This window comes from Mirounga leonina, unplaced genomic scaffold, assembly GCF_011800145.1.
Source record: "Mirounga leonina isolate KUSES-001 unplaced genomic scaffold, KU_Mleo_1.0 Mir_53, whole genome shotgun sequence".
NCBI lineage: Eukaryota > Metazoa > Chordata > Mammalia > Carnivora > Phocidae > Mirounga > Mirounga leonina.
Window position 1 is genome coordinate 83,961,776 of NW_023270807.1, and position 24,397 is coordinate 83,986,172.

The following is a 24,397-nucleotide window of genomic DNA, read 5'->3' on the forward strand; positions in this document are numbered from 1 at the left end:
ATATTTGTTTTGCTTAAATGACATATGTTCTCTTGAAGGTCTATTTCGTGGAAAGGGATATTGGCAATAGATATGTGCTTGAATGTTTACTTTTCTCATGTGAACCATTTACTTTTTGCTGTAGAAAAATGTGCTTCACTGTGCTTATCTAAGAATGATTCAATATCCTAATAATTTATAGGGCTACACTTCAGTTGGGTTTTAAATTCTTTTTTTAAAATTTATTTATTTGAGAGAGAGAGCGTGCGCGCAAGTGAGGGGGGAGTGGCAGAGGGAGAGGGAGAGAAAGAATCTCAAGCAGACTCCCTGCTGAGCGCAGAGCCTGACATAGGGTTCGATCTCACAACCCTGAGATCATGACCTGAGCCGAAATCAAGAGTCAGATGCCTAACCGACTGAGCTACCCAGGCACCCCTGGATTTTAAATTCTTTTAAAACAGACTTTAGTTTACTAGTTCTCAGAGTTTGGTCCATGGATCCCTGATGGTCCCTGGGGTAATTTTAGGGTCTGTGAGGGCAAAACTATTTTTATGATGCAAATGCTAAGACATTTGCCTTTTCCACTGAGTTAACATTAATAGTAACAGTGCAAAAGCAATGGTGTATGTGGCCAATATGAGTCAAGGCACTTGCAATTAAAAATATTAAAAAAAAAAAAAAAGCCAATTTCATGTAAGAATGTTCTTGCTGAGTAGTAAAATCTGTTAGTTGTATTTGATTTGTCTCTGTATGTGTCTTTTTTAGTATTTTGTTAATGAAAATGAGAAGTGTGCATAAAGCACTTCTGCATATAGAAGAGGGGGAAAAGCACTTGTGTCATTGTTTAAGCTACCAGCTAAAGTAGCCACTTTCTTTTCTGGAACGTCATTTTTTCTTGAAAAAATGACTTGCAAGCTGTCATTTTCACATTTGGGTATTTGGCCGGCATTTTCTTTAAAATACACTTGTCACATGAGGGGCATCTGACATTATTTACTACTAATGATAAAATTCAAGCTTTCGGGCAAAAACAAGACTTTTGAAAAACACTAATTTGTTACCATGAGTTTGACAGTTTCCTGAACTTCAAGACTTTTTCCCACTTTTTATTATGGAAAATTTCATAAACAAAATTAGCTAAGTAGAGTAATGAACTCCATTTTCCCAGTTTTTTTGCCTCTGTCACACTACTTTTATTTTACTGAGGTACAACTTATATACAAAACTGTATATATTTAAAGTGTATAATTTGATGAGTTTTTAAACTGTGAAACCATTATCACCATCAAGATCCTGAACATTTCCATGACCCCCAGAAGTTTACTAGTGTCCCTAGGCAGTCCATGGTGATATTAATGATTGGTCTAATGTGGTTTTGTTTTTGTTTTGTTTTGTTTTGTTTGTTTTTGTTTTAAGTAGGCTCCATGCCTAGTGTGGAGTACAAGATAGGGCTTGAACCCTGAGATCAAGACCTGACCTGAGATCAAGAGTCAGACACTCAACTGACTGAGCCACCCAGGCATCCCTAATATGGTATTTTTTGATGTTGTGTAAAGAAATGTGTCAAAATATGGAAGATCTGCATAACTCCGCATTTTTTAAATGACCAATATGTGTTACAAAGACATGGATAGATAAAAGATCCATTGAAATTTCAAGATACCAGAAGATTTGAGTGTAGAGAGTAAGAAAGGTTTATAAGTTTTAAGATTTCACATTGCAACTAAACTTTAAGAAACTACAACTTGTTGCGTTTTGGTATAATATCAAAGAAGAATATCCACAATTATCTGAAAAGGCTATTATTCTCCCCCCTTTTAAAAATTTGTATCTAGGGGTGCCTGGGTGGCTCAGTCGTTAAGCATCTGCCTTCGGCTCAGGTCATGATCCCAGGTCCTGAGATTGAGCCTTGCATCGGGCTCCCTGCTCAGCGGGAAGCCTGCTTCTCCTTCTCCCACTCTCCCTGCTTGTGTTTCTTCTCTTGCTTTGTCTTTCTCTGTCAAATAAATAAATAAAACCTCAAAAATAAATTTGTATCTATGTGAGGCTGGATTTTTCTTAGGCTGCAGATGAAACCATATATTGCAACAGATTGCAGAATCAGAGATGAGGATAAAGCGGTCTTTGATTATTCCAGACATTAAAGAAAATTGCAAAAATGTAAATTAATGCCATTCTTCTCACTATAAAACTTTTAATTAAAATATAGTTGTTTTTCATAAAAATGTTCTTAATGATAATATTTTATTACTTATCATAAGGGTTTATGATATTTTAAAATGAATTAATAAATTTTCAGAAAATTCTGTTTTAATTTTGAACATAATAGATACTGATAAATAATAGCCCACAAAGCCAAAGCTCTTTGAGTGGGGAGAAAGATGGGAAGATTATTAGTAATTTTTAAGAGTGTAAAGTGGTCCTAAAACCAAAATATTTACAAATTGCTGCTTCAGTTCATGGTCCAAGAAAACCATGAAAAGATTTAATCCTCAGACAACTCTCCAAGCTTAATTATGTATATATATATGTGTGTATATATATATAGAGAGAGAGAGAGAGAGAGGACATGCAAGCATGAACAGGGGTGGGGGGAGGAGAGGCAGAGGGAGAGGGAGAGAGAGAGAGAGAGTATCTTAATCAGGCTCCACACTCAGTGCAGGTGGAGCCTGACATGGGGCTTGATCTCACAACCCTGAGATCATAATCTGAGCCAAAATAAAGAGTTGGACACTTGATGGACTGAGCCATCCAGGTACCCCTCTCCAAACTTAATTTTGATCAATATTTTCTTTTCTTCCAACAAATTAATTTTGATAGCTGCACAGTTAATTTCCATTTAAGCTTTCTGTGGTAAAAATGTAAGAAGTGCAAAAATACCCCAGACCGACAGTAGCATATCTATATGAATGACACATTTAAAAATCATTATTATGTGAAATTGATATTCTATAATATAGAATGCCTCTTTTGTGGTGGGCAGGACCAAAAAGTTTGTCTTGTTTTCTTTTGCACAGGCTGACAGGGAAGACGATTAAGAAAATTTCATCTCTGCTTAGACCAATTAAGATGAATCTATTTCGAGCATGTTAGGAGAGGGAGAAGTGAAAACACAGTTTATCATCTGAGAAAACTGTACATTTTTTTTCACTTTAAAACTTTAGCAGTTGGAAATTTCCTCTGTTCAAAATTATCAAGTAAATTAGTAATTGCTGAGTACAGAGTATTTAATTATTTACTTTCTGACACAGAAATTGAGTGACCATGTAATTTATCATTTAAATGTACCCTTGTGAGTATACTAGGCTGGGATAAAAGAAAAAAAAAAAGAAAGCCAAGACTGTCCAGATTCAACTGGGACTGTGTCATCCTGCCTAGAAAGCAGAATGCTCTTGAAATAGTAGAACCTTTGATGTGTTAAAATTACTCAGATGCCCATGTTGTTCCTTTTCGTAATCTAACTGTCCTCCTCTTAAATGTTTCTTTGGTGAAACATGTCTTCTAAAAAGAAAGTGTTTGAAATTTCATTATTACATGCCCTTAGTAAAAATAAAAAGCAACTGATAACTGGAACTCTCAGCTTATTTCTTTACATTTGCTTGAGTTAGAGGAAGCCTCAGATTAAGTAACTGAGAAAATTAATCTTACTGATAGCTCACTGTATTTTAACTGGTGTATCAGCTATTAATCTTTTTTTTTTTTTTAAAGATTTTATTTATTTATTTGACAGAGAGAGACACAGCGAGAGAGGGAACACAAGCAGGGGGAGTGGGAGAGGGAGAAGCAGGCTTCCCGCCGAGCAGGGAGCCCGATATGGGACTCGATCCCAGGACCCTGGGACCATGACCTGAGCCAAAGGCAGTTGCTTAACAACTGAGCCACCCAGGCGTCCTATCAGCTATTAATCTTGATGCTAACACAGAATGGAAGATGTGGCTCAGGCTGGTTGAAAATGTAACTATCTGTTGGCCTGGTTAAAAACCTTATGATTTATATTAGATGCCATAGGGACCTTCCGTATTAAAGGAGCAGTGCTCTGTGGTAAATTTAACGATCTGACAAATTAAGCATCAGTGCTAGCATGATACAATAGCAATTTATGTTATTTTATGATTTATTTGTAGAGCCTTTGGTTTTAAGTGTTTTAGGAAATACGAAAGTAGAGACACCTGGGTGACTCAGTTGGTTAAGCGTCTGCCTTCGGCTCAGGTCATGGTCCCAGAGTCCTGGGATCAAGCCCCGCATCGGGCTCCCTGCTCAGCGGGGAGCCTGCTTCTCCCTCTGCCTGCCGCTCTCCCTGCTTGTGTGCGTGCACACTCTCTCTCTATGTCAAATAAATAAATAAAATCTTTTTAAAAAAGGAAATATGAAAGTAAATATTGAATTTCTAATAAAAGAAAAAAACCACTACATGAATGATAATATTGGAGTGCAGAGTCTTGTGGTCAAACAAAGGCGTTAAGGTGTACAGTAAAACTAGTGTTAGGAGGCCCTGCCAGTTGCCGAAAGTTATGGCTAACTAACCCATCACGTTGCCTAATTGACTCTGAATACGCTTTTTCACCACATTAGTTATCGCTCTAAAGGTGCTTAGCACAGTGCCTAACAAATAGTGTTATAAAAATGTTAGTTATTCATATTAATAGCTCTACCACTCATATTAGAATACTTATTGCAATGGTGTTCTTACTTTTCTAACATCAGAACACCCATTTTAGGGCGCCTGGATGGCTCAGTTGGTTAAGCGACTGCCTTCGGCTCAGGTCATGATCCTGGAGTCCCAGGATCGAGTCCCGCATCGGGCTCCCTGCTCGGCGGGGAGTCTGCTTCTCCCTCTGACCCTCCTCCCTCTCATGCTCTCTGTCTCTCATTCTCTCTGTCTCAAATAAAAATAAATAAAATCTTAAAAAAAAAAACTGTCTTATTAGAACACCCATTTTAGGTAATTATAGACTTGTGTTACTCTTAATGCTTTCCTTTAATGGCCTGTGATTAATATTGGTGCATTTAAAAAATAAAAATGCATGGATGTATATCGTGCTTTTGATTTATGTATTTATGTAATATTTTATATTGCATATATATTTATATGTAATTAATATATGTAAGTACAATGTGAGGATAGAAACCTTAGCTTTATTTTTTCCTGGCTCTAGGAAAAACACAACAAAGTTGGAAATCTATCCTCTTTAATATAGTGTTATTTAAAAAAACCCAATTTGATAATGTGATGAAATCACGAGACAAGTATGTAAAACTCATGAAGTTCATCTCCCATTTCAGGGAAGCACTAAGGAATTAGAGAGGATGCAGAACAGTGGAGAGACAGTACATGCACTACAGAGAGAAAAATGCAGTGACCCAGGAGTTCCTTGAGTGAGACAGACCTTGTTGTAATGGTCACTGCCACTTCCCAGCTTGGTAACCTTGCGCACATTACTTCATGACCCTAAACCCATCTGTAAGATAGGGTTCATAATGATGGTTAACTCATGAGGATGTTGTGAGGACTGAATGAGATAATGCACTAAAAGCACTTAGCATCGTGCCTGACTCATACTCAGTGCTCACTCACTAGTGTCCATTATTATTGCTGTGTTTATTACAGTGTGTGTAGCATTCTTTTTTTTTTTTTTTAGATTTTATTTATTTTAGAGAAAGAGCGAGCAAGCAGAGGGGAGGGGAGAGAGTCTTAGACTCCACGCTGAGTGCAGAACCCGGTGTGGGGCTCGATCTCATGACCCTGAGATCAGGACCTGAGCAGAAACCAAGAGTCAGTCACTTAACCCACTGTGCCACCCAGGCACCCCAATGTATATAGAATTCTTAGCCTAGGACAGACAGGGCTAAAGAGTGACTTAAGGAAGGATCAGTAAAAGGGAAAAAAGTCATTTTCCTTTTAATCTTTACTGGGAATATACTATTTTAGGAATTAGGAAAAACTTTGGACTCTAAAAGATTGATTGTTAAACACTGGGACGAGGTGTTAAGGGATTTGTTAAATGTCTTTACTGACCCATCTTTTAAGGTGGAAGAGGGAGTACCATTTGTGAGTCCTCTAACCTGGAGGTCTGAGTGAGCTCATGAAACTTCTTCCATCATTATCATTCCCAACTTCTCTATTTTGTGTTAAACTGTTGTACTTCAGTTTTTGCCAGAGCTAGGCTTTAATTATTATCGCATCTGATTAATTGGAAGAGAATAATATTCTCATTGTCCATCTGTCTGAAAATCCAATTCCAGTATATTCTTTTGTTTTCTATTTACTCTTAAAATGGGAATTGGAAGGGAGGGGGGGAGTATAACCGTAGTGAGTAAACGGCTCTTGGCTGTTGTACTATTAGTAGAGTGAACTTGGGATTCGATATTGCCTGAGCTATCAGGCTAGCTCCCTCGGGGCATTTGAAGAGCTGCAAGCTGTGCACATAAACACATTTTATTGTATTTTACTTGTGCAATTTACTGAACAGATATTTATTGAACCTATCAAGTGCCAAGCATTATGTTGTATATTAAAGATCAAAGGTGGGCCAACACAGACTATACTCTCAGAGTTTACGTCCTAGTGCAAAGTCATGCAAACAATTACAATTGAAGGTGACAGTGACTGTAAGGCAGTTAATGGGAACCAACTGAGTGTACATGTAATTCAGCCTGGGATTGTCAGGAAAGGCTGCACTGAAGAGGGAAGAATAGAGTGAGGGAAGGATAAAGTGAGAATGTGGGAAGGAGGACAGGTGAAAGGGAGGTGTTTTCCAGGTTGAGTAGCTTCCCAGAGGAGTGTAAGTAATAGACTCTGCACGTGAATTACCCATCCTTCAGATCGTATCTTAATTCAGATCTAATTTTGTAGGGGATGGGAGCCTTTTGGAGCTCCAAATGACATGCTCAGATTTGTACTTTAGAGAGGCCATCCTACCAGTAGTATGAAAGCCCGATGGTGGGGAGAACAGGGAACTGAATCAGTAAGATAAGTAAGGAGACTGGAGCACTAGCCTACGCAGGTCCTGAAGATTGTCTGCAGTTAACTTTGGCAGCAGAGGTGGAGAAGGAGGGGTGCACTGCAGATCTAGGTAGGCAGGAGAATCAGTCTTTTCAGGTTTATGGCAGATTATGAAAGACAGGGGAGAGGTCTAGGATGGCTCCCATATTTGGGGTTTGACAGCTAGGTCGACTGTAGTGTCCTCCACCAATGTAAGGGATAAAAGAGAAAACATTTTGGTGACAAGGGGATGAGTTTGACTTTAGACATATTAAAACAGCGGCGGCCCAGTCAAGTGACACATCCCAGAGGGAGGTGTGGGACATAGACGACCTATCCGAGGGATAGATTTGGGATTCAGTGGCATTAGGTTCACAGTGAAAGCTGTGGCTATGAATGAAATAATTGAGGGGTATCTGGAAACCTGGGACTTCAGACTAGTTTTGCAGCTAGTTACCTAAGATAACTATTGCAGAGGAAGGAAGGAGATTTGAAACCAAGGGGCTAAAATAAAAAGTGGTGGAAACTGGTTAAGCAAATAATGACAAATCTGTTTATTGTTTCTTGTTGGTCTATGGGATCTGGACAGCAATGGCATAAAAATGCCCCTTTACTATGCAAGTTTCCTTCTTTTATTGAGAAATTTGTCCTGGTAAAAACAGGGACCATGAGAGCTGAAGAAACTGAGTATACTCATTTCCCTTTACGAAATTTAAATTCTCTGTTTCTATTCGTTAACCCATAAAGATCCTTGACTATTTTATCTAACTTGAAAACATTTTATATAAAATATCTAGAGCACTAACTGTAGCTAATGGAGAGAACAACATTTTGTCAATTCATTCACTGGGGTTCTACTTGATCTCCTACTGACGAGGATATTCAGGTGAATATTTTGTCTTGCTTCTGGCTATGAGTAAAGGAAACTGCATATGATCATCATAAATTTTATATTTCCTACCAGGGATCCATAGCTGCCAAAAATATTTCCCTTGCTAACTCTCTGATCAAAGCAAAAGCTTTTATTTAAGAAGTCAGTCTTAGCATTGTAAGGTTGAGGAGAAAGGCAGTTAACAGTTTTGATACTTGTTCTCCAACTATGCATTCAGGATAGAAGTGTGCCATACATTTATCCATAGATGATCGTTTTTGCTTTTGTTTGTTTGGTTTTTTACTAGTACGGCACTCTCTTTCAATTATTTACTTTTCAGGGCTTTTTCCCTTTTCTGCTATCCAAAATTATTTATTGACCCTTTCAGTAACTTTACTAATTTTAATTGACCACTGGAGACACTAGGGGTTTGCCTGTTATGAATCCATTTTCTTCCCCTCCTTCTCTGTTGGCAGAGCCCCTCCTTCCCCATGAGTTGGCGAACTTCAGGGCATATGGGCCTGGCTTTGGGCCTGCCAGTGACTCGTTCCATTCTTCTTGCCAGTATTTAGTTTAGGAAGTGGCATGTGACCACATCTGATATTTGAGGGGAAATCTACATGGGAACTCAGAACATAGTGTTTGGGCTGAGATTTAGAGATTTATAGGAAAGAGAACATCATCTTTTAGCTGGAAATTGTTGGGTATACATGTGATGCTGGGACTTAGTGGCCATCTTAACTAGGGGACACTAGGGGACTACAAACATATGCACTGTGTATGGGAGACCAGAAAGGGGAATCTGGATCTTGTTAAGCCACTGAATTAACCAACCTGAAAGCCATTCTATCTCTGATTATAGGAGATAATGAATTTCTTTCTTTTAAAGACTCAAAGAGTTTTTTGTTACTTGCAGCTGAGTGCATCCCACCAGATACACATTTTGGATATGAAAGAAATGTATTAACAGAAAATAGTCATAGTGATGTGATGTTGGGGTTTGGGAGTGAACAGTCAGGAAAGAATTCTTGAGACGTGCTTTTATTAAAGCACAGGGATAGGACCTGTGGGCAGAAAGAGCTGCCCTGGGATTGTGAGGAGCTATTGATTATATATTTTTAAGCGGGGAGGGGCAGAGATAAAGGAAGTTTCCAGAAGGATTTTCGTTTGTTAAAGAGGATTTACAGGATCCTGGAGGTCTGGTTAATGCCAAGCTAAGGTTGCTTTTTGCCTCTAGCAAAGCAAAACAAAAACAAAAACAAAAAAAACATTAAGGCAGTTGTGAGTTCCTTGAGGAATGTCGCTCTCCTATCTCAACCACTTGTCAATGGGCGACTGCAAAGGTGTAAGGACATTTGATTTTATCTACATTTCTTTTGCCTTTGTTTTCCACATCATCAGTATTTTGGCTTTATGGGTATTTACATTTTTTTTTAGTTTGTTTGTTTATTGATTGATTGATTTTAGTAATCTCTACACCCAAAATGGGGCTTAAACTCACCACCCCGAGATGGAAAGTCACTTGCTCTTTGGACTGAGCCAGTCAGGCGCCCCAGTTTTATGGGTATTTAAACAACAGTTATCAAATGTTGTTAAAAGTGTCCATAAGCAGAATGAATAGTGACATAGTGTATCAGATGAATGTTACCCTGGGCCACGGTAGATCAGGACAAATACTGAGACCTGCCAAAACCAATCATGATTTCACTGCCTTTCATCTAGTATAAGTGAATATTCTTTTTATTATTTTGGGGATTTACTTTCATTCTTCCTCATCCCTTTCACTGTTATTAGAGAAAAAAAACCTTTAGTAATAGTGCACTGAGTTATTAAAGCACCTTTTATTTGAGGTCTTCCAATCCTTTATACAGCAGGAAATGTGACTGTTGTCTCGCCCAAGGTCAAACAGTGGAGCACTTTTAGAGCTAAATACAGATTGACCATATCCCAGATAAAGAATAATTAGGAACTGTGAAAACCCCCAGTAAATTAGAAACTATACAACCAAATTTTTGTTGTTTACATTGTTAAATTGCAAATAGAATCTACTCAATTGGGTCCTATTGGCTTTTCTGAAATATATTTCTTTTCCTGCTGTGAAGGATGTTGCTTTCTCTCTGAAATTCTCAGGGCATTAAGGGATTAAAAGCAGTTGAATAAGAAGGCAGCCATGTCAAATAATACAAATACTGGCCAGCAGATTAAGTATATTCTTTGCTTTCCCTTTAAAAAAAAAAAAAAGGTTTTAACATCCCATCATTTAACTTGTCCTTGAGTTAAGTAACTCCTGTTGGTTTTTGTGATTTCATTGTTAATGCCTGAAAAGAAGGACAGAATGTAGAAGCAGGACTAACAGCAGCTAACTAGAATAGATAGATGACTGTTGCTGGCCTTTGTTCTCCTGTTACTGCATTGCCTTTATAAAACTGTCCAGTGGGATTTACCACAAGGCGAATGCCCCTCCTGCTCCCGTGGGCACATGCCTACAGATTTCTGCCTCCGAGTAGGAGGTTTGGCCCTGGCTTTCTCTCTCACTTACTTTGGTTGTACTCCTTGTCTCGAAAGTTAACCTCACCTCAAGAGCCATTGTGATCATCATATCAGGACATACTAAGTGTTTAATAAATAGTGGCTAGAAGCAAATTGAATTGATAAAATGGTATAATGTAAATTGGAGGTGTCCAAGCAGATAATGTAACCTGTCAGCCCATCCTCCAGGCTCCTACCTCAAGAGCTCCACTGCTGTCTGTTCTCTGAGCAAGAAAGTAAGTTCTCCTCCCTGATTTAGTTCTTACCAATTAAGGGAAGGGCTGCAGCTACATATACATTGTTGAAAGTTGGGCCATGCACATAGAAAATAACTGATTGAGGGAGCCTGGGTGGTGCAGTCGGTTGAGCATCTGGCTCTTGGTTTCGGCTCAGGTCATGATCTCAGAGTCATGAGATCAAGCCCCGTGTCAGGCTCCGTGCTCTTCGGGGAGTCTGCTTGAGATTCTCTCTCTTTCCCTCTGCCCCTCCTGCTTGTGTTGCCCCTCTCTCAAACAAGTAAATAAATCTTAAAAAACTGAAGAAAGAAAAGATCTTAATAATAAGCATGGAGAAAGCATTTGAGAATTGGCACTAGGTAGACATGCATCAGCAGAGATTTGGGAGTGACCATTATGGATTGGTAAAGAAGGACTTCTTTTGTAATTCTAGTTATCTGCTTGTTTCCTCCCCTTTCCTAAATGCACATATGCTGTATATGGTACATTATGTTTTTCTCCTTGTGTTTTAAAAAACACATTTTTCCTTCAGTTACCTACTGAAACTCTATAGCATATGGCAGTTTCAAATGCAAATACCTCTAACTTTCAGTTTTAGAGAAAAACAAAACACTGGAAAGAGAAAAAAAAAGTCTTTGTTGAAAATATGACTAACGTAGGAATAATAGTAAAAAAATATTCTTGGTTCCCAAATTTCACAGTTAGATCAAGATTCTTTTACCTGGTAATTAAAAATAGACCTTTACCAGTGAGATTTACAGATAATCCTTGAAATTTTTCAGTTATAACTTTTTCAGCCTCTTTTTCTTACAGACAGACATTCATAAAAACAGCTTTCAAAGATCCATATTTAATCATGTAGCTTCAGAACTTTGCCCTTTGGTTACAAAATGGCTGCAAAGATGTAGCAGTGGGTAAAGAGGAGAGGAACATCTGTTAGGTCTGGGTGATATATGCTTTGTGGATTGATGATTGAGAATTGAAATTTGGTTTTACAAGAACATAGAGACACAGGATACAATATTGAATATGTGCATCCAACGTTCTTAAGGCCCAGATTGATTGTCTTTTGGCACCCTGATATCAACATAAGAAATTGGGATATATTCCAAAACAACCCAATTTTTATGAGTTGTATTTTCATGAATTGTCAAGCATTTCTTGAACTTAACATACATTTTCACTGGAACTGTGACATTTCTTGGCATAACAGTTTCCATAAGCATGCCACCTGCTGTGTAATGAAATCTTCCTGAAGTTTGTCTCTTGCTCTTAAAGGCATGTCTCCTAAGGGCTTGGTTCCAGAATTTGGAGGGATAAAGGATTTTTTCCCTCTCTTTACACTTCATGACTTAATGTCCTCTTTCTCTCTACTCTTTTTAATAAAGGAACATTTACTTTTTTATTTTCTTTCTCGTGTGTTTCTGTAAGTTGTCAAATGCAGATTCCCTTTAATTAATGAGTTGGAGGTCTCAGAAGAGGTGGTAATCTGGACAGTTTTATAGATTCAGAATCTTACAGTGAGATTTGTTCTTTACCTTGAATCAGACTTTCATTTAGCCAGGTTGCTCAGAAATCCAAGTATATGTGTTTTCAGATTGAAAATAATGCTACCCAGTGATACAGGGAATAGAGTTTTGGTCATAGTTAAGAATTCTCTTGTCCCCTTAGAGATAGTATTGTCAGAGCTGATCAAAGCACATGAAGAAGAGTCAGCGGCCACTCCCTCATACTGTTTAGTTTCCGTCCTACCATTTTAACCATTGTCACAAGAATCCAAGCAACTGGAGCAGACAGGTATCTGTTGTAACCATGCTTTGTTTGTAGCTAGGCCTATGAGAAAAGAAAACACGAAAAGGTTATAGCTTTAAAGTTATGAACATGATATCATATCAGGTTTTCTCATTCAGGTTAACTTCTTTTTAAAATCTTCTCCTAGTTATGGTAGATCTCTCTATATGACTGAAAGGAGTCTGTTAATCCTCTAACAAAATCCCATTAATATTCTCAGGGATTCCTCGTGACTGATAGGAGTTGCTATTTTTCCTGGAAGGTGAATGCTTTCAGGGGCCATTCTGGTATTTCTGTGCTCTAGATAGAGTCCTCCCCACAGCATGGCAGGCAGCAGAGCTAGGCTCCAGCTCCTGTAAGGGATCTGCCTTCATAGGATTAATATTACTTGTGCCCTATGAATAAAGGAATTTGGTGACAAAACATGAGAAACCAAGACATTTAAACATATTACCATTGAGCTTGGTTAAATAACTATTTTTCTGTGCATTATTCTGATATTGTAGTAAGCTGCTCATAAGGTATATACCTGATACCCCATACAAATTGTGTTTAATAATACAGAACTCTGGGATGAGATGCTCAGGATTTGTGCAGCCATGCAAATTGAGTTCAAATCCCATTATTGTCCTATATTCTCTGAGAGATTTTGGCTTAGTTTTTTTCTGAGCTCAACTTTTTCCCTCTGTAAAAAGGGGATAGAAATACTCTCTACCTCACAAAACTGTGGTAGGGATGAAATGAATGAGTAAATGTAAAGCACTTAGCAAGAGCCTGGCATATAGTAAGTGTCCAGTAAATCTTAGCATTTATTCTTGCTCAGTTTATTACTTGATTGTTTTTGTGAGATAAGGAAGGGCAAGGAGGGGCTTGTATCTTGTACTATTCAAGTCAGTTACAGGCTGTTGTATTCCCAAACAATTGGGTAAATGATGACTAGATCATCATTTCTAGGTCCTTCTGTAAGGTAGCTATTCAACTTTCAGAAAGGGGCATGTGATGGTGGGGAAAAAAATCAGTTTTTTCACCAGTATTCCCAACCTATGTATAGTTTGTTTTTCAAACAAACAAAAATCCAGACTTATGAATGTCTCCGTTATTTTGAGTTGAAAATGTGGGTATATGGAAACTCTTATGAAATCTATAGAAGGGAAATTCCATTTAATTGTATATTTAATGACTCATCTTTATTGAAAGAAACACAAAAATATGCAACGTGAAGACCATTTCTGGAAATCCTGGGCTGAGAGTAGCCATGACCTACAGTATGAAACTATACCCTTCCAGAACAGAGAGAAACCTTAGTGAGAGGAAACCAGACTCCATCCTCTCCTTGAGGTTAAATGATATGCTAATTATTTGCACAATTAAAAGCCGGTTTAAAAATCCCTGTCTTGAATTTTTCAGTTGTTTTTCTAATCTTGTATTATGATTGATTCACTCAGTGCCTATGAAAAAAAATCTCTGACATTAGAGAAAGAGAGAGATATTTGACATTATATGTATTTCCCCCTTGGACTGCAGGATATCCTGAGGTATATACTGTTACTTATATTTTTATTCTTAATTGCATATTGTCAGAAGTAGTGCCAATAGGAATTAATTAATGAAGTGAAGTTGGTGTAGGGTTCATCACAGAGTATTATCCCCTGAGTGCTGCATCTGAGTGAGGGGCCTTTTTGCTCGGAGTCCACATGTATAACATGTATAAGCAGTAACTCAAGATGGCAGCTAGTAGGGCAGGAGATTGGAACAGGAGGAGGAGAGATTACTGGCTGGTGCTAAAAAGACAGAGGTGCAAATAGCTATAGTTATCTGTTCTCTGCCTCTTTCCTTCCTCCCAAACACTATCTACTTTGCAACAAGTTAAAAACTTTATAATGAACTTAACCTGATTTTCAGGTCTTACAGAGGAAGATAATCCAAACTCTGACAAAGAGGTCAATATTTCAGAACTGCTAATATCTGGCAAATCTGGGATTCAGACCTCTGGCTTTCTACTTTTTTTTTTTTTTTTTTAAAGATTTTATTTATTTATTTGACAGAGAGACACAGGCAGAGAGGGAACACAAGCAGGGGGAGAGGGAGAAGCAGGCCTCCCACGGAGCAGGGAGCCCGATGTGGGGCTCAATCCCAGGACCCTGGGACCATGACCCGAGCCGAAGGCAGACACCTAACGACTGAGCCACCCAGGCGCCCCTGGCTTTCTACTTCTAAAGGTTTTATGGCGACATCAACGTTGATGATTAGGGAATGCCAAGAATTACTCATTTTTTTCAGTGAAGAGTGTTTACTACAAATATTTCTTTCTTTAAATGCAGGAAGTAATGTTTAACATAAAAAAACAGACAGCTGGGGGCACCTGGGTGGCTCAGTCGTTAAGCCTCTGCCTTCGGCTCAGGTCATGGTCCCAGGGTCTTGGGATCGAGCCCCGCATCGGGCTCCCTGCTCCGTGGGAAGCCTGCTTCTCTCTCTGTCCCACTCCCCCTGCTTGTGTTCCCTCTCTCGCTGTGTCTCTCTCTGTCAAATAAATAAATAAAATCTAAAAAAAAAACAAAAAACAAAAAACAGACAGCTGTTATTTTTCCAAACTGCATACTCTTCTTGTTCAGAGGGGTATGAAAGCAGGCATCCTGCATCCAGAACCACGGCAAGTTGTCATGGTCATCCTTCCACCTCCTGGTAGATGGGTGTGTGTGTGCCTTGCTAGAAAATAGAGGAGTACGGCTGGAATTTGGATGGCATTTCGGGCACTAAGAGCTGTCTTTCATTCCTGTAGTGTCATAAAGTAAGGCTGTTCCCTATTTAAGGGAACAGATTCGGAGCTGTTACTTGAAGTCAGTTATCTCCTGTCATAAAGTTCAAATACTGTGTTTTAAAATTAGTCATTGTGCTGTCCCTGAATTTGCTTAGCCACGTCGTGGATTCATTCTGAAAGGTGCTCTTATCTCCAATCTTTTTCTCAGTGGTGCTTCTAGATTTGGGGAATTTTCTGGGCTAATGACATACTTGATGCTCTGATTTCAAAATTCGTAGTAGATTTAATAGAAGAACATAGCAGCGTTTCAGAAAGCAGACGTTTAACCTTAAAAGCTACACTGTAAAGTGCCGACAACAGGATTGTCTTTTGCCCCCACTTTTTCCCTGTCATTCCTACAGTTGGTGCAGCTTGCAGGTCGTTAGTGGTACTTCATTCAAGTTGTGTTTTCAGTGTTCTGCCACGTCAGGTTCCTTACTCATAAAACAAACAAAGAACCCCAAATCTCCTGGGGATAAAAGAAAGCTCTTCCTCTTTAAATAGCAGGCCGAAAATGTAGGCTTTTTGTTTTTCTTCGGCTTTCTCGGTGTAATTACTATATTTGTCTGCGGGAGAGAGGACCACTCATTGTGGTTTGTTCTGGACGATCTTGCTTCAAGACACACACAGTTCTGCAGGCTGTGCTCGAGGCACGGAGCGGAGGCCGGGAGCTCTCAGCTGGGTGAGAGAATTGGGCGAGCATGGGGCTACTTCTCTCACTGAATGCTGGCCCCAGAGCCCTTGCCGCTGGCTGGAGGACTGGGAGGTGGAGCCTTTTTGCTCACGGCGAGTCCCCTTCTCCTTTCTCTCTGCCGGCTGTGCATTGGCTCTTGGAGCTCGGGCTGCTGCTGGGAGTGGAATAGGCAGGGCGTGCTCGCAGATCGCAGGGCGAGCTGCAGCTTCTATTTGGGGCACCCGGGGAGAAGAGCACCGGGAAGGAAAGACAGCACCAGTGCCATGGGTCAGCTCTGCTGTTTTCCTTTCTCAAGAGATGAGGAAAAGATCAGTAAGTGTGATTGTACTGGGCAGGATCCGAAGTGCTTGACTATTTTGTGTGGTTGTCTTCCAGGGGTCGTTTTGGGGTTTTTTTCTTACGGGAAAGATAACAGAAGAATGAGCTGTGATTTTTTTTTTCCCTGTGCGTTTCTTTAAAAGGATTGGTAGGTATGTGGTTAATAATTAACTGGGGAAAGTACCGTGACTCAATAAATAGGCTGTGTTAAAAATACAAAATCCTGAAAACTTATTTTTGATTTTCGTCTGTTGCTAATCCTACAGTTCATCCTTACCACACTATCTAGAGTCAGAGTTTAGTTTTGACTTTCTTTAAATCACTGCATGCAATTTGAGATGTTGTATAAGCCGGACTTCATTTTTCTTCTCTGCAATTGGGATATTTTCAGGGCAGTGCTCGATAATAACAGAGAGAGAAGAAAAGCTGGCTCTAGAATGACGGATATTACACATTTGCAGGTATTTTCACGTGTCCTCTGCTTTGTTCTCCGTGGAGGGGATTCAGGTGTAACTGTTAAGACAGCTCTCCAAACAGGTGATGCTGCTTTGCTTCCCAGCAAAAACCTTACACATATTTTTAAGCCGATGCCAGGCAGATTCAACATCTGCTTATGGTTGGGAAAACAACTTAAACTGATGACACTTGCATTAAATTCTTTTCCTCACTGGATTCTGTGTATTCGCTTACATTTTGACTTTGTTAAATACAGTACTAGCATTTTAACTCTTGTGCTGAATAGAATTTGCCTTACAATAGTTGCCCCCAAATACTGAATTTTTAGTTCCTTTTCCATAAAGTGTTTATAGTCATACTTTCTGAATTTGCAGCCATATCATCAGGGCTTTATTTAAGTAAATTTAAATAGGTCTATAGAATCTCATGATACCTGGTTCAGATACTGAAAGGTCCACATCTGGCTTATATTTCCTGCTGCTGGTTCTTTAGGAAACTAGCCAGGGGCAGGTTTTAAAAGCATTGATACACAGCCATACCTGTTCACTTGGGAAATAAGCCAGCTTTTATAAGAAATCTTCTGGGAGTGCTTTGGAATAAATGTTGGGAGACTTTGGAGCATTGGATTATTAACAAGAGCCAATAACTGTGCTCTAAATTTTACTTGTGAAAATGATAGTGTACAATATATGATGACCCTGAGCTTAAAACCTGAGTGAGTTTACAGCAGAATTGTTCTTTTTTTTTTTTTTTTTTTGTAACAATGAGCATCAGCATTAGTTTGGCAGCCTGAAACTTTCCAGGTATTTGTCAGGATGATTTATTTGTAGTTCCCGAGGGTTTTGGTTGATGGAGTCATTGCTTGAACACCATCTGTATCTGAAGAACCGTGGTATGGACAGATGTAGGGATAGTAATTCTCCCCTTCTCCCTCTTTACCCTTCACCACTTCCTGTTCCACCGCTCCCGGTTTTCCCCCGGAACCCCTGCTTTACTTGTATTCTGCTTCTCTCCTTCCCCGTGTGTAAGCAGTCTTCTTGGTGCTGACAGAAGTCAGGGTTCACCTCATTAAAGAATTTGCTCTTCTCTGTCTTTATCTGGGATCGTAGGGTGCAAAGTCTCATGTTTTATGCACAGTACTGCTTCATATTAGCTGACAGGGAGTGGTAGAGACTGCCTTTTGGGGTTACTTCCTCAAGTTCCAAAATTTTAAAAACAATTGAAGGCATTACACTGTGTCTGAAGAAAGTTCTAGTTCAGAAGTGCAAATGAGGGTTGGAATCAGTGCATTTGCTCCCCTTTCTTCTCCTCCACCCCCACCGGCTGCTGACCTTCCCCTGTCCCCTCACCAGTCTTGCATTTGTCTTTGATTTTGATGTTGCTTCCCTGTTTTTCTCCTCACGATCTGCTCCACACTCCATCACACATCCCATCAGCTGTTTTCCGATGCTGTGTTTGATTTCTGTGCTACCGGAGGGTCTAAAGAAGAGCTTCTCTGCCAGGCACTGCTTCGCTGCTGGTAATACATGCCTAACAGTACTTACAAAGGGGACTTGAGAAAAAAACGGCAGAGAATTCATTAGCCATGCCCCAAGAAACACGTAAATTAGCACTAACTAGAGATAGCCAGTCCATAAGTTGTGTTGATAACGGGTAAAAGCATCCATAGTAGACGTTTGGGGGGCCCAGCCTTCTTCTGATCCTGCTGCTGGATTGTACAGTAACCTCCTGGGTCTTGTTCATCATTGTATCCCCACCTAGCAGCCTTGTTAGCCTGCTCTGAACCACATGCTCAGTGGGGACCTACTAGAGGCAGAGTACAAAAATGCAAATGCCTACACCCTTCAATTCTGCTGTAAAGGATGATGGCTCTGAAATATACCTCCTCAGGGCAGCTCAAATTATGGAGAACTACATGAGGTTTGGGTGAAAGTTTACATTTGTGGATGTCATTCTCAAAACACAGGTGAGTTGGAAAGCCCGTCCTCTACCGTCCTGCAGAGGTACAGACAGGATATCCCCAGCTGGCCAAGTGGTAAGAGTCAAGTGACCCCTTCTCCCCTCCCACTGCTGCTTTATCCTGCTTTGACCCTTGGTGGTGGTGGTAGATGGAAAAATATTCCCATTTAATTCATTGTTAGTGTTACTATTTTAATCTATCAATAGCGAACAAGATGATTGTTTAATCAACTAGTTGTGCAAGGGGCCTAAGTTTGTGTGAAAAGTTAACTGCCTGCGTAGCCAGAAATCTTGGTAATGGGGTGAATCGTCAAATACAGTAGAACCCATAATGGTTTATTTTTCAGCTAATGCAGCCCAAAGCAACTACACACCTTTTTGTTTAAATCCCAGCAGTAAGCATTTTCTTAAACTGTATGCTTTGGGGCCACATTAAGTAGAATATAATGATAATAAATGCATGTTTCTTGCAAGATTAATAAATGCATTTATTGCAAGATCAAGCTCTTTCTGTTGCTACACAGGAACATACTTAACATGAAACATTACTCTAGATACTGTAGGACTAACAGATGTTGTAGATAACTCTCAATGCAGTATTTTTGCTGAATTCTTATATAGCACTGTTTTCTTTGCATTACCTAATTTCTCATAGTGAGTTTCCTGAAGGGAATGTCCACGAACAGGAATGTTACTGTACAGGCTTACTGACCATTGTACTTTATCAATCTCATGAAATAGACCTCGGAAAAAAACCCAATAATGAAAAGCAGACACTTCTGTAATGAATTAGAAAATATTCCACTGGCTCTTCCCCTATTGCAAATTTTCCCATTTGGAAGTACATTGCTTTTATGTAGAATGAAATAGATGAATGTCCAAAGATGAACCATACTGTCTCATCAGCTAGTCAGGTTACTGTCACCAGAGGTTGCCAAGCATAGAATGAGAAGCCATTGCTAGGGATGTGTAAGGGTGAACAGAACAGCTAATAAATGGATACCCTGGCAACTTGGTTACTTTCTAGCCCTGATATTCCGTGATGCTGAAAATAAAATCGTATGTATTTCAACAAGACACATATTTTAATTTTACAAGTATGTGTCTTCTTATTGGAGTATAATTGACATACAAATTAATTTCGTGTGTACAGCATAGTGATTTGGACATGAGTCTACTTTGGGAACTGATAACTACAGTAAGTCTAGTTACCATTTGTCCCCAAAGTTAATAGAATATTATTGAATGGATTCCCCATGCTGTAGATTATATTTCCTTGACTTATTTATAGATGGAGTTTGGTACCTCTTGATACCCTTCACCAATTTTGCTTCCCCATCCCTCTGGCAACCACCAGTCTGTTCTCTGTATCTGTGAGTCTGGGTTTTGTTTTGTTGGTTGGTTTTAGCTTCCACATGTAAGTGAAATCATGCGGTATTTATCTTACTCTGTGTGGCTTATTTCACATGGCATAATACCCTCAAGGCTTGTCCATGGTGTTGCAAATGGTAATATTTCATTCTTTTTTGAGGCTGAGTAGTGTTCCATGTGTGTGTGTGTGCGTGCACGCACACACGTGCATTCCACATCTTCTTTATCCATTCATCTATCAACACTTAGGTTGTTTCCAAATCTTGGCTATTAGAAATAATGCTGCTGTGAACATACGCATGCATGTATTTTATCAAATTCATGTTTTTGTTATTTTGATAGATACCCAGAAGTGGAATTGCTGGATCATATAATGATTCTATTTTTAATTTTTTGAGGAACCTTCATACTGTTTTCCATAGTGGCTACACCCCCTTACATTGTGCATGAGGGTTCGTTTTTCTCTGTACCCTCACCAACACTTGTTATTTCTTGTCTTTTTGATAATAGCCATTTTGGCAGGTGTGAGGTGATATCTCATTGTGGTTTTGATTTGCATCCCCCTGATGATTAGTGATGTTGAGCATCTTTCAAGTGCTAATTGGCCATTGTATGTCTTCTTTGGAAAAATACCTATTCAGATTCTGTGCCCAATTTTAAATCAGATGTTGTTGTTGTTGTTATTGAGTTATATGAGTTCTTTATATATTTTGGATATTAACCCCTATGGGATATATAATTGGCAAATATCTTCTCCCATTCCATAGATTGCCTTTTAATTTTGTTGATGATTTCCCTGTCTGTGCAGAAGCTTTTTTTGTTTTGTTTTGTTTTGTTTTGTTTTGTTTAGAGACTTTTTAAGTTTGGTATAGTCCCATTTGTTTATTTTTGTTTTTGTTGTCCTTGCCTTTGGAGTCAAACCAAAAACCACATCACTAACATTATTATCAAGGAGCTTACCACCTGTGTTTTCTTCTAGGTGTTTTATGGCTTTAGGTCTCACATCCAAGTCTAATCCATTTTTGAGTTAATTTTTGTATATGGTGTAAAATAGTGATTCAGTTCCTTTCTTTTGCATGTGGCTGTCCAGTTTTTCAACACAATTTATTGATGATACTATCCTTTCTGTATTGTATGCTCTTGCCTCCTTTGTCATAAATTAATTGACCACGTATGCATGGGTTTATTTCCACTCTGTTCTGTTCTATTAAATTGTGTGTCTGCTTTTATGGCAAAATCATACTGTTTTGATTACTATAGCTTTGTAGTATAGTTTGAAATCAGGAAGTGTGATACATCTAACTTTGTTCTTTTTTCCCAAGATTGCTTTGGCTATTTGGGGTCTTTTGTGGTCCCATACAATTATTAGAATGATTTGTTCTAGTTTGTGAAAAATGCTGTTGGAATTTTGATAAGGATTGCATTGAATCTGTAAATTGCTTTGGATAGTATGGACATTTTAACAATAATAATTCTTCCAGTCCATGAGTGTGGAATATCTTTACATTTATTTGTGTCATTTTCAGTTTTTTTTTCATCAGTGTCTTATAGTTTTCACTGTATAGATCTTTCACCTTCTTAGTTAAGTTTATTTTTAGATATTTTTTTGATGGAATTATAAATGAGATTTTTTTCTTGATTCCTCTTTCTGATAGTTTGTTATTAATGTATCAAAAAGCAACAGATTTTTGTATTTTAATTTTGTATACTGTAACTTTATTGAATTCATTTATTAGTTTTAACAGTTTTGGGTAGCCTTTTCTGGGTTTTCTCTATATAATATTGTGCCATCTGTTAAAATAGTGACAGTTTTACTTCTTTCTTAGCAGATTGGATACCATTTATTTCTTCTTTATGTCTTGTCTGATTGCTGTGGCTAGGAATTCCAATACTATGTTGAATAAAAATGGGGAGAGTTGGCATCCTAGTCTTGTTTCTGGTCTTAAAAGCTGAGGGTTTGTCATATATGGCCTTTATTATGTTGAAGTATATTTCCTTTATACCCATTTTCTTGAGTTTTTATCATAAATGGATGTTGAATTTTGTCAAATGCTTTTTCTGCATCTGTTGAGATGATCATATGATTTTTATCTTTCATTTTGTTAATGTCACATTATTTGATGTTGAACCATCCTTGCATCCCTGAAGTAAATCTCACTTAATGTTGGTATATGATCCTTTTAATGGATTGTTGGATTCAGTTTGCTAATACTCTGTTGTGGATGTTTGCATCTATGTTCATCAGAGATATTGGTCTATAATTTTCTGTTTTTATGGTGTCCTTGTCTGGTTTTAGCCTCAAGGTAATGCTGACCTTAAAATGAGTTTGCAAGCATTCCTTGCTCCTCAATTTTTTTGGAAGAATTTGAGAAGAATAGGTATTAAATCTTCTTTGAATGTTTGGTAGAGTTCACCAGTGAAGCCATCCAGCCCTGGACTTTTGTTTGTTGGGAGGTTATAAGTGTGTGTTTTAACAATACACACATATTTTACTTTTGTATGTGAAATATTTCTCAGTATAGTTTTTTGTTTGACATGAGTTATGAGGATAGTATTTGTTTCATAAATATGAGCCAGATATCAAGGTAGTTTGTTTCTGATGATTTGGAATTTGGTGATATAACAGTAATACATAAATTGAGATAAAATGTTAATTTCATGTCTGGTGAACACTTATATTTTTGAACCTTAATTACCATGGTGGATATCATTCAGTTGCGCTCAGAGAAGTCTATGTTTAGATTTTCTAATTCCCTGGAGGGCTTCCTAGAAATCCTATAGCCTTATCCTTTGCTCCTCTCATTTGTACTTAGATACACCCACTTTGAGGTTATCTTTCGTATGTGTGTTCTGTCTCCTCACAGATTTCAAACACCACACATGCAGGACCCATGTTCTATACCTCTCTTCACAGCTCTAGAGCCTAGCATAGTGTGTTACCCAGAGGAGGCATGTTCTAAATGTTTGTTAGTGAAGAGAATGAGACACATTTCCTGTTACAAGTACGAGAGAACGGGAGTCAGTCTGACATCAGTCTGTCAGAGGACAGAACTTGGAATGACTCTGGTTAATGCTGTAACCTGTAAAGAACTTTGGTTACTGAATGTACCAGAGTAGCATTTTAATTGGTTCTCACTTAGATGCTACAGCATGTGTCCCAGGAAATGTGTGATAGGGAACCTGCCATCAGTGGACAACAGTGTTCATCATCCTTGCTTGCCTGTAGAAATGCTTTGGACACAGGGACACAGCGGTTAACTATTCTGCTGCTGCCTATTGAAAACCTATAGCCTGTCCCTTGGCATGAAGTTTTTACTATAGAAAGAGCACAGGACTGGACGTAAGGAGAAGTGGGCGAGAAACTCAGCTCTGCTAGTAACAGCCTGACTCTGGGGAAGTTACCAACCTCTGTGGGCCTCGCTTCCTCATATTTAAGAAGTAGGGCTTGAACTACCATGATCTTGAAAGTTAGCTTCTCCCCATTTGTCCCCTAGAAGTAAGAGTCTAGGGAATAAATAAGATAGAATGCAGTTCTTTCTTCTTCCTGCTCTTCCTCCCTCCTCTTCTTCTTTTTAACTTACTGCACACTTCCTGTGTGTCAGGTACTATGCCAAGTGGGATCATTCAGGAAACTGCTTATGAAGAGAAGCTATTAGAAAATAGATGCTTCCTAACTGTCCCAGTTAAGAGGGGAAGTGGCTGGAAGCCCGTAGTTTGGAGGCGTTCTCAGTTACAGTCGTCCAGAGGTGCTGGGGGGCCGAGAGCTGGCAGGAGGCTGGGACCCCAGGCGGTTCGTTCCCTGCTGCCCCGTTTCTGAAGCAGTGAGGCACAGTGCAGGCAGTGATGCTCTGTGTAACCGGAGACCCCGTTTTGTGTATGTTTCCTGTGGGTGATATTGGGGCAGCACCAGTAATGTTGTGTGATATAAAGCATTTAACCATAGTCACTAGAGATTAGATTTTTTTCTTTACTAAATAATGTATATCCAAGAGGTTTATGTTTCTAAAATTAAGTAGAGGAACTCTAATGCAAATTCTCATAGTTACTATTCCTGTCTTCACTCCCTGATTCCCTTTGCTAATTCATAGGCTATATAGTAACTGTTTTCCTTTTTGTTGCTGTTCTCAGACCTTTTTACAGTTTTCCTGGATTGTATGATCAAATGCTGAAGTAATTTTCTTTGGGAGTACAAAGGTTGTAGAATTTTTCCCAGCCTCTAGTGCAGTCACTGGCTGTGTGAGCTCTACCCAGATGCCCTGTCGAATAATGTGATGTGACCTGTCCCTGTGTCTTCTTTCCTGGGGGAGGGCCGTGTGAAAAAGAAGTGGAGAATCTGATGTACATAAGGATTTTGGCTAATAGAAAAAAGCTTCGTGTATTACCCCTTCCTGGGGCATTTGCATTTTAACAAGCC

General features: G+C 38.9%; 1 protein-coding gene across 5 annotated transcripts in view; it reads left to right on the top strand.

Annotated features, from left to right (window-relative positions):
• The window catches only part of AKAP7 (A-kinase anchoring protein 7), a 177,101-nt gene that overhangs the window by 120,124 nt on the left and 32,580 nt on the right, over window positions 1-24,397 (top strand). The window contains exons 1-2 of one of the 5 annotated variants that reach the window (XM_034990650.1): window positions 14,946-16,191; window positions 18,620-18,688. The exons of the other annotated variants lie outside the window; for them this stretch is intronic. Coding sequence (XP_034846541.1) covers window positions 15,909-16,191; window positions 18,620-18,688 — 352 coding nt within the window. The 5' untranslated portion in view covers window positions 14,946-15,908. Of the gene's footprint in view, window positions 1-14,945; window positions 16,192-18,619; window positions 18,689-24,397 lie in introns of those variants that run through there. 5 annotated transcript variants of the gene reach the window in all.